The sequence below is a fragment of the Trichomycterus rosablanca genome, chromosome 11 (genome assembly GCF_030014385.1).
Source record: "Trichomycterus rosablanca isolate fTriRos1 chromosome 11, fTriRos1.hap1, whole genome shotgun sequence".
Lineage (NCBI taxonomy): Eukaryota > Metazoa > Chordata > Actinopteri > Siluriformes > Trichomycteridae > Trichomycterus > Trichomycterus rosablanca.
The window spans coordinates 886,441-898,969 of record NC_085998.1 but is presented as its reverse complement, the minus strand read 5'-3'; the positions used below and the strand labels follow the sequence as shown (position 1 = coordinate 898,969).

The 12,529-nt window shown below is 36.3% G+C and overlaps 1 protein-coding gene across 1 annotated transcript in view; it reads left to right on the top strand.

Annotated features, from left to right (window-relative positions):
* The window catches only part of LOC134323461 (protein NLRC5-like), a 34,452-nt gene extending 23,124 nt beyond the window's left edge, over window positions 1-11,328 (top strand). Inside the window, exons 23-27 of the mRNA XM_063004987.1 lie at window positions 3,505-3,708; window positions 5,897-6,070; window positions 6,251-6,427; window positions 6,775-6,930; window positions 10,000-11,328. Coding sequence (XP_062861057.1) covers window positions 3,505-3,708; window positions 5,897-6,070; window positions 6,251-6,427; window positions 6,775-6,930; window positions 10,000-10,213 — 925 coding nt within the window. The 3' untranslated portion in view covers window positions 10,214-11,328. The remainder of the gene's footprint in view (window positions 1-3,504; window positions 3,709-5,896; window positions 6,071-6,250; window positions 6,428-6,774; window positions 6,931-9,999) is intronic.
* The last annotated feature ends 1,201 nt before the right edge of the window (window positions 11,329-12,529 follow it).

Below are 12,529 nucleotides of genomic sequence, written 5' to 3'. Positions count from 1 at the left end.
ACATCTTAAAGTTGCTTTTGGAACATCTGAGCATCCACCATTAGGAGCAGTGATATATTCTGTGGCCAAGAATATAGGTATCTAGAGTAACTTTCTCAGCTTACTGTCACTGAGACCCACCAGTGGAATCTGATGGAGGAAAAAAAAGGTTTTGGGTCATTCTATAGATTGGGGTACATTTCACATCACCAAAAAAGTACAAAAACAATGTTCTCTCTCAATAGAACAATCAGTGGTTCAAGTTAATATATTCCTTTAGTGTAACATATTCACTAGTTGCAAAGCTTAAACATTTAAAAAAAAAAGGGAAAGTAGATGTAGACTACTAGGTAACATAGTTAACATAGTTACTACTAGGTAACATAGTTGACAATTTCCCTATTTTGACCCATAACTTCAGTGGTAGACCTTGCCTGGCTGACCACATGTCATTTCTTGAACAGAATAATGTCTAATTTGAACATACAGTGGGGGAAATAAGTATTTGATCCCCTGCTGATTTTGTAAGTTTACCCCCTTACAAAGACTTGAACAGTCTATAATTTTTATGGAAGGTTTATTTTAACAGAGAGAGACAGAATATCAACAAAAAATCCAGAAAAAAAACATTAGATAAAAGTTATAAATTAATTTGTATTTAATTAAGGGAAATAAGTATTTGATCCCCTACCAACCAGCAAGAATTCTGACCCCCACAGACCGGTTATGTGCCCATGAGGCACACAAATTAGTCCTGTCCCTGTATAAAAGACTTCAGATCTCTCAACCACCATGGACAAGACCAAAGAGCTATCAAAGGACATCAGGGACAAGATTGTAGACCTGCACGAGGCTGGAATGGGCTACAAGACCATCAGCAAGAAGCTTGGTGAGAAAGAGACCACTGTTGGTGCGATCATTCGAAAATGGAAGAAATACAAGATCACAGTCAATCACCCTCACTCTGGAGCTCCATGCAAGATCTCACCTGGTGGGGTAAGAATGATTCTGAGAAAGGTGAGGTCAGTCCAGAATTACACGGGAGGAGCTTGTCAATCATCTCAAGGGAGCTGGGAGCACAGTCACCAAGAAAACCATTAGTAACACACTTCACCGTAATGGATTGAGATCCTGCAGTGCCCGCAAAGTCCCTCTGCTCAAGAAGGCTCATGTACAGGCCCGTCTGAAGTTTGCCAATGAACACCTGAATGATTCAGAGAAAGCTTGGGAGAATGTGATATGGTCAGATGAGACCATCGACTCCACTCGCCATGTTTGGAGGCACAGAAATGCTGGATATGACCCCAAGAACACCATCCCCACTGTCAAACATGGAGGTGAAAACATTCTGCTTTGGGGCTGTTTCTCTGCTAAGGGTACAGGAAGACTTCATCGCATTGAAAGGCTGATGAACAGGGCCATGTACCGTAGAATCTTGAATGAGAACCTCCTGGCCTCAGCCAGAACACTGAAGATGGGTCGTGGATGGGTCTTTTAGCATGACAATGACCCAAAACATACAGCCAAGACAACAAAGGACTGGCTTAAGAAGAAGTACATTAAGATCCTAGAGTGGCCTAGCCAGTCTCCAGACCTTAATCCCCTAGAAAATCTGTGGAGGGAGCTCAAACTTCCAGTTTCCAAGCGACAGCCTCCAAACCTTCAGGATTTGGAGAGATTCTGTAAAGAGGAGTGAGGAGAGAGATGTGCACAAACCTGGTGACCAACTACAAGGAACGTCTGACCTCTGTGCTCGCCAACAAGGGTTTCTCCACCACGTACTAGGGCCAGTGATAGCTCAGTGGTTAAGGTACTGGACTAGTAAACAGAAGGTTGCCGGTTCAAGCCCCGCCACCACCAAGTTGCCACTGTTGGGTCCCTGAGCAAGGCCCTTAACCCTCAATTGCTCATCGTGTTCCACTCACTGTGTAAGTCGCTTTGGATAAAAGCATCTGCTAAATGCTGAAAAATGTAAATGTACTGTCACGTTTTGCTAGGGGATCAAATACTTATTTCACCTAATCAAATACAAATTAATTTATAACTTTTATTTAATGTTTTTTTTTTCTGGATTTTTTGTTGATATTCTGTCTCTCTGTTAAAATAAACCTTCCATAAAAATTATAGACTGTTCAAGTCTTTGTAAGGGGGTAAACTTACAAAATCAGCAGGGGATCAAATACTTATTTTCCCCACTGTACATTTGAATTAAAATTATAACAAAATTGTAACCATAACAATGTATGTAACATAGCTGATGGTCAATTAATATACTTATTGACAATGTTCTATTATAGATAAAATATTTAAAAAAATAAGAGGACATTCACCACAGTTTGTTCAATATACCCCTACAGAGAAAAATGATATCATGTAATGCTGGTCACATAGTTTTAGAACAAACCATTTTTGAGTTGCTGAGTGGAGTTCTGTTAGTAACATCGTTGACAGAACTTAATAAATAAAGATATTTAAATTATTTAAAAGAGAAACTCAATTTAAAAAATATTTTTCTTTAGTATTTAAAATTTTGAAATAAATAAAAAAATAGATGTTGTTGCCCTTAATGATTTTATTCATTATTTTGAAACCAAGGCACCCTCAACTTAAAAAACGGACACAGCAAAAACTGTTCATTTAGGAACATCATGACAAATTTCAAGCTAAATGAAGCATTAGGATGCACATCATGTTCATGTGATATCACAACATGTGTTCCATTAATAGGTAAAATATGAAATTTTTAAAGAAAATAGTTAGAATAAATATAATTATTATCATTGGAATGTACCCCAAATTATAGAATGACTCTTTTATTATGGTTGTAATTTATTTTGTGACTGTGGAACCATTTTGTTGTGGTGGGGAGAGAAAAAGCCCAGACACACCCATAAGAAAACAACAAAATAAAAAGGGGTGATAACTAAGTTACCACAAAAAAAGATGAATTTAGCAAAGAAGCCTTATGTTAACCATGTCCAGAAGCAGCGTCCACTTCTCTGGGCTCTGAGGCATCTAGGATGGACCATCACACAGTAGAAAAGTGTATCGTGGTCAGATGAATCAGCATTCTAGGAATGGATGTTTATTAATAAATGAAATGAAGTTGAGCAGATAAAAGATAAAATATCTCAGCTTCATCCTGTCTGACATCAAATAAAAGTCAATGTAAGAAACTCTTGTGTTTTTATTATTTACATTTTCCATCCTGTCCCAACTTTTTTCTGACTTGGGGTTGTATAAAAATAAAACAGTTATATGCTTTTACCTTTGTGACAACAGTTAGTGGAAGGTCCTTTCCTGTTTCACTATTACTGTGCCCCTGTGCACAAATCAATGTTCATAAAGACGAGATTTGAAGTCAATTTGATTTTTCTTCTAAAAAAATTAATAAATGTAATTTATATAAACTTAAATACATAAATTATGAAGCAAAGCAATAATTTCAAATCACTTTTTACACCCTGTCCCACTGTTTCTGACACTGAGGTTTGATCAATAATTATTTCTGTGTTCTTTCTGCAGATTATCAGATTGTGGTGTAGGAGATGAAGGTTATGCTGCTCTGGCTGAAGCTCTGAAATCAAACCGTTCATACATGAAGGAGCTGGATCTCAGAGGGAACCATCCTGGAGAATCAGGAGTGCAGAAGATCTGTAGCGCATGTGAGCTTGAATGGCATAAATTTCTAACACTACAGTCTGGAAACAGGAATAAAATTAAACTGAGGTGAGAGATTTTTGTATTCATCACTTTACTGTCGTATCTAAAATCTGATGATTTAACTGTTGCAGAATTATTAGATTTAAACTAAATATGAATGTAAATATGATTCTGATGATGGAGGAAACAGTGCTGGACTCTGATTGGACGTTATTAATGAATATGAAATAAATCTGAACTGTAACAGGAATGTAAACAATTAGAAAGTACAACAATTCTTATTCATCTCATACAAGAATTAGCATAAACTGTTGCTAGTTGCTAGTCAGATTCATTCACACAGTTAGACTTTATTTATACTGTGTTTGGACATCATAATTTATCTTATTACAGAACTGAAGTGATTTATTTTACTTTTTAAACTGGCATTTTAATTTTTTTTTACAAAAACTATATACCCTTGTTAATAACATACAGTGAGGAAAATAAGTATTTGATACACTGATGCCGATTTTGCAAGTTTTCCCACCTACAAAGAATGGAGAGGCTGTAATTTTTATCGTAGCTACACTTCAACTGTGAGAGACAGAATCTAAAAAAAATCCAGATAATCACATTGTATGATTTTAAATAATTAATTTGCATTTTATTGCATGAAATAAGTATTTGATCCAATGGAAAAACAGAAGTGAATATTTGGTACAGAAACCTTTACAGCGGTCAGACGTTTCCTGTAGTTCTTGACCAAGTTTGCACACACTGCAGCAGGGATGTTGGCCCACTCCTCCATACAGATCTTCTCCAGATCTTTTAGGTTCCGGGGCTGTCGCTGGGCAACATTGAGTTTCAGCTTCCTCCAAAGATTTTCTATTGGGTTGAGGTCTGGAGACTGGCTAGGCCACTCCAGGACCTTGAAATGCTTCTTACGGAGCCACTCCTTAGTTGCCCTGGCTGTGTGTTTCGGGTCATTGTCATGCTGGAAGACCAAGCCACGCCCCATCTTCAATGCTCTTACTGAGGGAAGGAGGTTGTTGGCCAAAATCTCGCTATACATGACCCCATCATCCATCCTCCCTTCAATACGGTGCAGTCGTCCTGTCCCCTTTGCAGAAAAGCACCCCCAAAGTATGATGTTTCCACCCCCATGCTTCACGGTTGTACTCATCCTCCTTCCTCCAAACACGGCGAGTGAAGTTGATACCAAAAAACTCTATTTTGGTCTCATCTGACCACATGACCTTCTCCCATGCCTCCTCTGGATCATCCAGATGGTCATTGGTGATCTTCAAACGGTCCTGGACATGTGCTGCCGTGAGCAGGGGGACCTTGCGTGCCCCGCAGTATTTTAATCCATGGCGGCGTAGTGTGTTACTAACGGTAATCTTTGAGACTGTGGTCCCAGCTCTCTTCAGGTCATTGACCAGGTCCTCCCGTGTGGTTCTGGACTGATTCCTGACCTTTCTCAGGATCATCCTTACCCCACGAGGTGAGATCTTGCATGGAGTAGCAGACCGAAGAAGATTGACAGTCATCTTGTGTTTCTTCCATTTTCTAATAATTGCACCAACAGTTGTTGCTTCTCACCAAGCTGCTTGCTATTGTCCTGTAGCTCATCCCAGCCTTGTGCAGGTCTACAGTTCTGTCCCTGGTGTCCTTAGACAGCTCTTTGGTTTTGGCCATGGTGAAGAGGTAGGAGTGTGATTGATTGAGTGTGTGGACAGGTGTCTTTTATACAGGTTACGAGTTCAAACAGGTGCAATAAATACAGGTAATGAGTGCAGAATAGGAGAAGCTTCTCAAAGAAACACTAACAGGTCTGTGAGAGCCAGAATTCTTGCTGGTTGGTAGGTGATCAAATACTTATTTCATGCAATAAAATGCAAATTAATTATTTAACAATCATACAATGTGATTATCTGGATTTTTTTTAGATTCTGTCTCTCACAGTTGAAGTGTAGCTACGATAAAAATTACAGCCTCTCCATTCTTTGTAGGTGGGAAAATCAGTGTATCACATACTTATTTTCCTCACTGTATATTTAACTTTTTTTCATTTTTATTAATAAATTATAAATAAGTTGATTAAATAAAGAGATAAGAGCAGATATAGCACAGAGAGTGTAGCATGAACACTGCTGCAATTATTTTTATTTTAAAATAAATGATTTATTAGAAAATATTTCTGATTTACTCTGTAACTTTTTGCTTTTTTCAATACACTACTGTAATGTTTCTGGATGTTTCTTCTCTACAGGCTGTTTAAAAGTCCTGATGCAGAGGAAGCCTACACCACTCTCAGTCAGATTCTAGGTAAAAACATCTTACTGCAGAAGAAACTCGATCTGAGCTCCAAATCACTGAAAGAGATCAAAGTGAATCAACTATCAGCTCTGCTGGAGGATCCACACTGTACAATCCAAAACCTTACGTAAGAGGAACCATTTTCTACACTTATATTATTCATTTATTCTACTATCATGCAAACACTCTTGATTACAGCTTGATAAAATATATCCCTACATTAATAGAGGCCTTATTAAAAATAATAAACATTTAATCATTGGTATTATGAATACACACTCGTATCTTCCTCTGTTTCTCTCTGCAGGTTGTATAAAGAAGGCAGCATTACAGAAGAAGACTCTGCTGGTTTACTTTCAGCTCTGGTTTTAAATCCTGCTCACCTGAGAGAGCTGAATCTGAACCAGAATAAACCAGGAGAATCAGGAGTGAGAAACCTGTGTGAACTGGTGAAGAATCCTCGGTGTAAACTGAAGAAACTGAAGTAAGTCATGATGTGTTTATATTCACATGGAATCTCTTTCGGATTATTTACTAGCATACAGATTTATTCACTGTTAACCTTTAAATATTTGTCTTATTCTTATCATTATTATTAACAAGTTCTATGTAAATAACACACAATTACTTATTTATTAATTTATAATTTATCAGCATTGTCGATGCTTTATGAATAGTTTATAAATGTGTTATAAACCCCAGTGGTACGTTACTAAACCTTTACTGTGTTTGTAACAACTGTGTTACTGAAACATAAACTCCTGCTTATAGTTCCTGTTTACTAAATGATTGTGTGTATTTAGAATAAAAGAATTTGCTCTTGATCTGCAGGCTGAATAACTGTAGTATAACAGAGAAGGACTGTAGAGATCTGGCTTCAGCTCTGCACTATAACCCCTCATACCTGAAGGAACTGGATCTGAGTCAGAATGGACTAGAAGAATCAGTGAAGGAACTGTTCAGTCCACTGAAACACTGCAACATAATGTAAGTAAATATAAAACTGTACATGTTTAATTTCTATACATCATAATAATAAAGAAATCAGGAAAAACATTCACTGGTGTTACAACAACTAATCACCAGGATTAACAATAAAACTAGATAGTAGTAAATTACCATTACTGATTCAAAAAAGATTTATGAAAATATTGTTGTTGTATGTTGTTTCATCCTCCTTATACCCAGTGTACAATTTAACAGGCAGCTAACTCCAGGGCCAGTGATAGCTCAGTGGTTAAGGTACTGGACTAGTAAACAGAAGGTTGCCGGTTCAAGCCCCGCCACCACCAAGCTGCCACTGTTGGGTCCCTGAGCAAGACCCTTAACCCTCAATTGCTCATTGTGTTCCGCTCACTGTGTAAGTCGCTTTGGATAAAAGCGTCTGCTAAATGCTGAAAATGTAAATGTAACTCATTTCCCTTTCACCACACAGAAACAATTCCTTTACTTATTTATTGGAGCTATTTGAGAAAAGGTAAAACTGAAATAAAACAATAACAATTTTTATCATTATGACAAAACATAGTGTATAAGGTACATAACAATCATGTCTATGATTTATTACTGGTTGAGGACCATAATTATCACATTTCTTAGCATCTAAATAAACTTACAAAAAATACATCTAAATCTCTCCACATGTGAAAATACATTACATGCATTACATAGTATAATAAACACTTAAAAAAAATGTTTAAATCGATGTAAGATGGAACAGGATTAACAGTCAGATACAGCCAGGACCGGAGTGGGCCACTTTTTCAGCCCGGGAGTTTCATGCCCAAACCCGGCCCACTTTTTCCGCGGAGGAAAAATTTGAATAAATGAAACGGCAGCTCGCTCTTACAATGACTTTTTATTGGGTATAAGTTCAGGTGTATGTTGGTAAGTTAACAGAAAACACTTCACTTAAACATGTTTAATTCAAATTTAAATCAGATAAAGATTTAAAAGATAAAAAATGTGATAAAGATGAAAAAGTATTTACATTTGTACATGAGCAATAAGTTGAAATAAAAATAATTTGAAATTAAAATTGCATTTGTCTTTTCAACAGAGAGGTTCTCTATTGTTAGGTTTACACTAAACTCCTAAGTAGCTTCACTATTTAGTGGCTACCTACAGCATCAAAAGCCTCCTAAGCAGTGCACTATTAATAACGGTGTCATTGTCTATAGACATGAGACATGGCTTATCTGCTGCTCTGAGGTTTAAAAAAAACATTTCATTAAGGGTTAGCTGAATAACATAACATGCTTAAAGTTTTTTTTGTTTGTTTTTAACAATTTAGCCTTTATTATGATGGTGTAAAATTGATAGTGATTTAGGCTATTTGTCTTCATTTGTTAAAATAAATGAGGCTATCGTGCTGACATCTTTCTGAATGTCTGAACAATTGAACATGTATCATGTATATTCTCTACGTTATATTTTACATTACAAATAACTATCTTAGTTTAAATAACTCTGTTAGAATATCCTCTACCCGTCCCTTCAGTAGTCATGGATCATCAGTACAGTAGCGTCGGAACAAAAACATTCCATTAATGAGTTAGGCTATTTAATATATCACACTTCAAATTATGTTTATTATTTTCAGCTTGAAACTGGATATTTGTGATTAATGCTGTGTATTGGGTTCTACAAAATAAACTACGCTAAGTTGACTTGGCTATGTTGCGCAATACCAGCTGCATGGGGTAAAAACATGTCTGTTAATTTGGCACATTTGGCAGCATCTTCTTCCATTGCCTTTCTTTTTTTTTTAACCTGGTCTTTTCGGCTCCACCTGGCCTCTTCCTGCCCTCCATCACCATCGACTTGTGCTATTCTGTTGCTATATTTACTTTTACCGGCGCTCCAGAAAAGACGCCTCATGGGCCAAACCAACTTAAACATTTGGGAGGGGGGGATTCCCTCAGATGGTAGAACCCATCTAATCTACTGCGATGTAGGGGCTGCGCTGTCAGATGAATGGAGAATGAATGCAAGAAGAAGATTAGATAAGTGACAGGTAAGTGTCAAAATTATTTTTCCCAACCGGCCCAAACTTGAGACTGACACGAGCCGGCCCATCGGGAATCCTCCCGAGTCTCCCGATTAGCCACTCCGGGCTTGGATACAGCCATGCTTATCTTTACTACCTCTTCATCAGGCTATTACTGATGATGTCATTAAAGGAAGGTAAAATCTTACTTGTAATACTATAAATGTCCAGCAGAGGGTTAAAAAACTATAATATTAACTTCTATCACATTTAATTTGTTTTCTCCTCCTGATTATGCTTATGGATCCTCAACATCTTCACATCTCCTTCTCTACTTTCTACTTATCAGCAGGAACAGAAACTAAATCCAAAACAAGAAGAACTTGATAAAAGACAAAACTCCCAGTTTTAAACCATAATTTTGCCATAAAAAAAAAATAAAAATCAATCTCTGTCTTCATACTGTCACATGTAGGAGGTCTGGTGAAAGTGTTTTCAGTTGCTCAGAGGTCCAGGTGTTTTGTTTTTTAGACCAACTTATGTCAGTGATCTGTTACTTGCACCCACTGTTCCTCTTTACTGATGCAGTTGTTCATGTTTTATTTTCACTGTCCTTCATTTTATATGTTTGGTGATTGATGCTCCAGTAATTTGGGATCTTATTGTTTGGCCTTTTAAACCTCTGATATGTAAGATTTCAGGAGAACATGAGGCAACTAACAAAGCGCTCAGTGTTTAAGCTCTTATATATCAGATGCTTGGTGTTAATTATAACTAGTTTGATCGACTCACCTGTACAGCAGAAATAAAAATGTACAATTAGTTTAGGATGTAAAACAGTTACAGAAGGGGAAGTTAGACACGGTGATGATGAGTTTCTCTTTTATCTCAGGTAAGAACAATTATTTAGGAACCACAAAAGGAGAGAAGCGCTTCATGATGATGGAGATAAAGCACATACCGCTCTGCTCAGGTCCATCAGCTCACTGCTCAAGTGAATGCAGGGTTACAGAGTTTATTCAATTCTATTGTACAATAAAAAACATTTTCTTTCTTTGATCCAACAGAAATAAAAAAGCAAGAGGATCTAAACAATCTGGAGGAGGCCAAAATAAACCTGATGACCAGCAGACTCCTGAACCTGACTCCTCCTCAACACAAGAACAAGGAAATGATGAAGAAACTCAAAACACAGATGAGGAAGAAAAGTCCTTAAACTCTTCAGACGATGAAGAGGATAAAGCTTCTGAAGTGGTGGAGACCCTCGGGACAGCAGTGTGAATGATGTTAACACAGAACAGAACCAGGCTAGAAAAAGAAGGTTCCTCACCCACTTCAGACAGTAAAGACAAATTTTGGTATAACCCGTAACCCACACGGTGTAATCAGTAATTCAGGAATGGTGGAGACCCCCAGGACAGCAGTGGGACAGGAACTCAAAACCATCGACTCCATTCAGCTGGAGGCTAGAAAACGTCGTACCACCATTAATCCACAGAGGCGAACATACAAACCAATTCCAACTAATGTACAACACACAGAATGTTTTATCTTATCAGCTTTACTGACTTTTTATATAAATTTATACTAATGTGAGATTAATGTCTGATAGGACAGGAGAAATGTAAGACTGAAGTTTGTGACATGATCAGTGATACTATTACAACTAATTCTGATCATCTAATAAGAAGGTCGAGCTGGAATCTCAAAGCTTCAGTCAGTGTTAGGTTATAGAAGATGATCCCTAAAGTCTGATTATATTGGGACACGAGGTTAAATATGGTGCAAACAGAGACTTTTAATGGAACGTTCTGTTCATCTGTTCTGTTTATTTTTTTCACATCGTGAGATTAACAGTAACATCATCAGGAAACCTCTCACACAGACACACAGGTGAAATATCTGAGTGCTTGTGGGCCCTGATGTCAGGAGGTCTTGGAGAAGTAAAAAGGTAAATTATGCACACAGTCCAGTTAGTGTCTGAACTCACACATTTTTAAATGAGAAATGCTAAAAATAAAGACAAGCAGTTAATGCAGAGTAAACAGAGGAACAGCTTTTAATAGTGTTGGGATCCTGGTTTACCTGTGGGAGCTCTGTGTCCCAGAAAGAAGATTTTCCTCAGTTACAGCCAGTAATGAGATGAGCACTGTAATGTGTGGAGCTAAAATTCCTCACTGTGATGTAACAGATTTATAAGATTTAATGCAGATAATGTTTATACATTCCTACAAAGTGTGTGTGTGTGTGTGTGTGTGTGTTGGATAAATGTGTCTATCAGGTAAAGATGAAGACAATGTGTTCTGTATTTAAATTTTATTTTCCTAACGTTACGTTTGATTAAATGATCTGATTTGTTTTTATTTGAGAGTCTGAATACTTTTGTAAATAAAATATTTTAATTTGGTAACAGTTTTGACTTAATAAATGTGTTTTTGTTTGTTTTCACTTTGTAATGATATAAGATTAAGTGCAGATCGGTGGTTAAAATAGTTATTTTATCTTAAAATCAAACAAAGTGTCACAGGGTCAAAATCAAGGGGTCTGAATACTTTTTATTACAATGTACAATATTATATAATATATAACAGGCAACGTCACTAAGATATTTATATAATAAATGATCCACTGACTAAATTTATGTTAAGAAAAATATCTTGTGGTAATTGTAAAGATTGTGTAGAGTAATTACAGACACAAGAGACTCCAGTGGGGGGTAACACAGAGCTCCTAAATAATATTTATTATGTATTGATCTTGTGTGGGTCAGTAGTTCTGTGTTCAGTGAGATGTGAGTGTGATTAAAAACTGGATTACAGCCGTCAGATTCTAAATGTGTTCATATTTACAAGCTAAAGATAATTAATGAAATATTAAAATGTTTTCTCTGTTTTTATTAATAGGAGCAAAAATATAAAAGCTTAAATTATAACATCTTTAAATAAGAACAAAACACTAAATGTAGCATAAAAATATAAGATTTATTCCCGACTTTAACAATCATCACAGGTTCAATAATCACTAACAATAGATTCAAAATAATGTAATAATAATAAAACTATTTAAATTACAATCTTAAACAAGTGTAACACCATCTTATCCTAGAGTAGCGTGTGACATCATAAGATGTGTTGTCATGGAGAACCGTTATCATCAGCTAACGCTATTAGCTTTCATTAGCTAACAGCTTAAAATAAGAAAATCCTACTGTTCAGCAGTATTAATAATTTTAGCTTCTTTTATTCATGTTACATTAAAAACAAAAAACTTCATTCTGATTAATAATTGTAATTATATTTTGTAATATTACAAAGTTTTATCCACAATTTTTACATTAAACTAACGAGCACAAACAAATCTCACATTTATACACAATCACGTTTATAAGCCGTTTTACTTCAGATAAATCAGCACAAAACTCTAAAACGTTTAATATTAATAATGTTTTATTTTTATTGCTAAACAAAAGTGTGTAGTAAATCACACTTACCTTCAGTTCTGTTCTTCTAACATACAGAAATATATATAACTCGGAACCGATTCCACAGAATGATTCGTTTCAATCGAGTCATACATGTTGAGAATGATTCGGTTGAA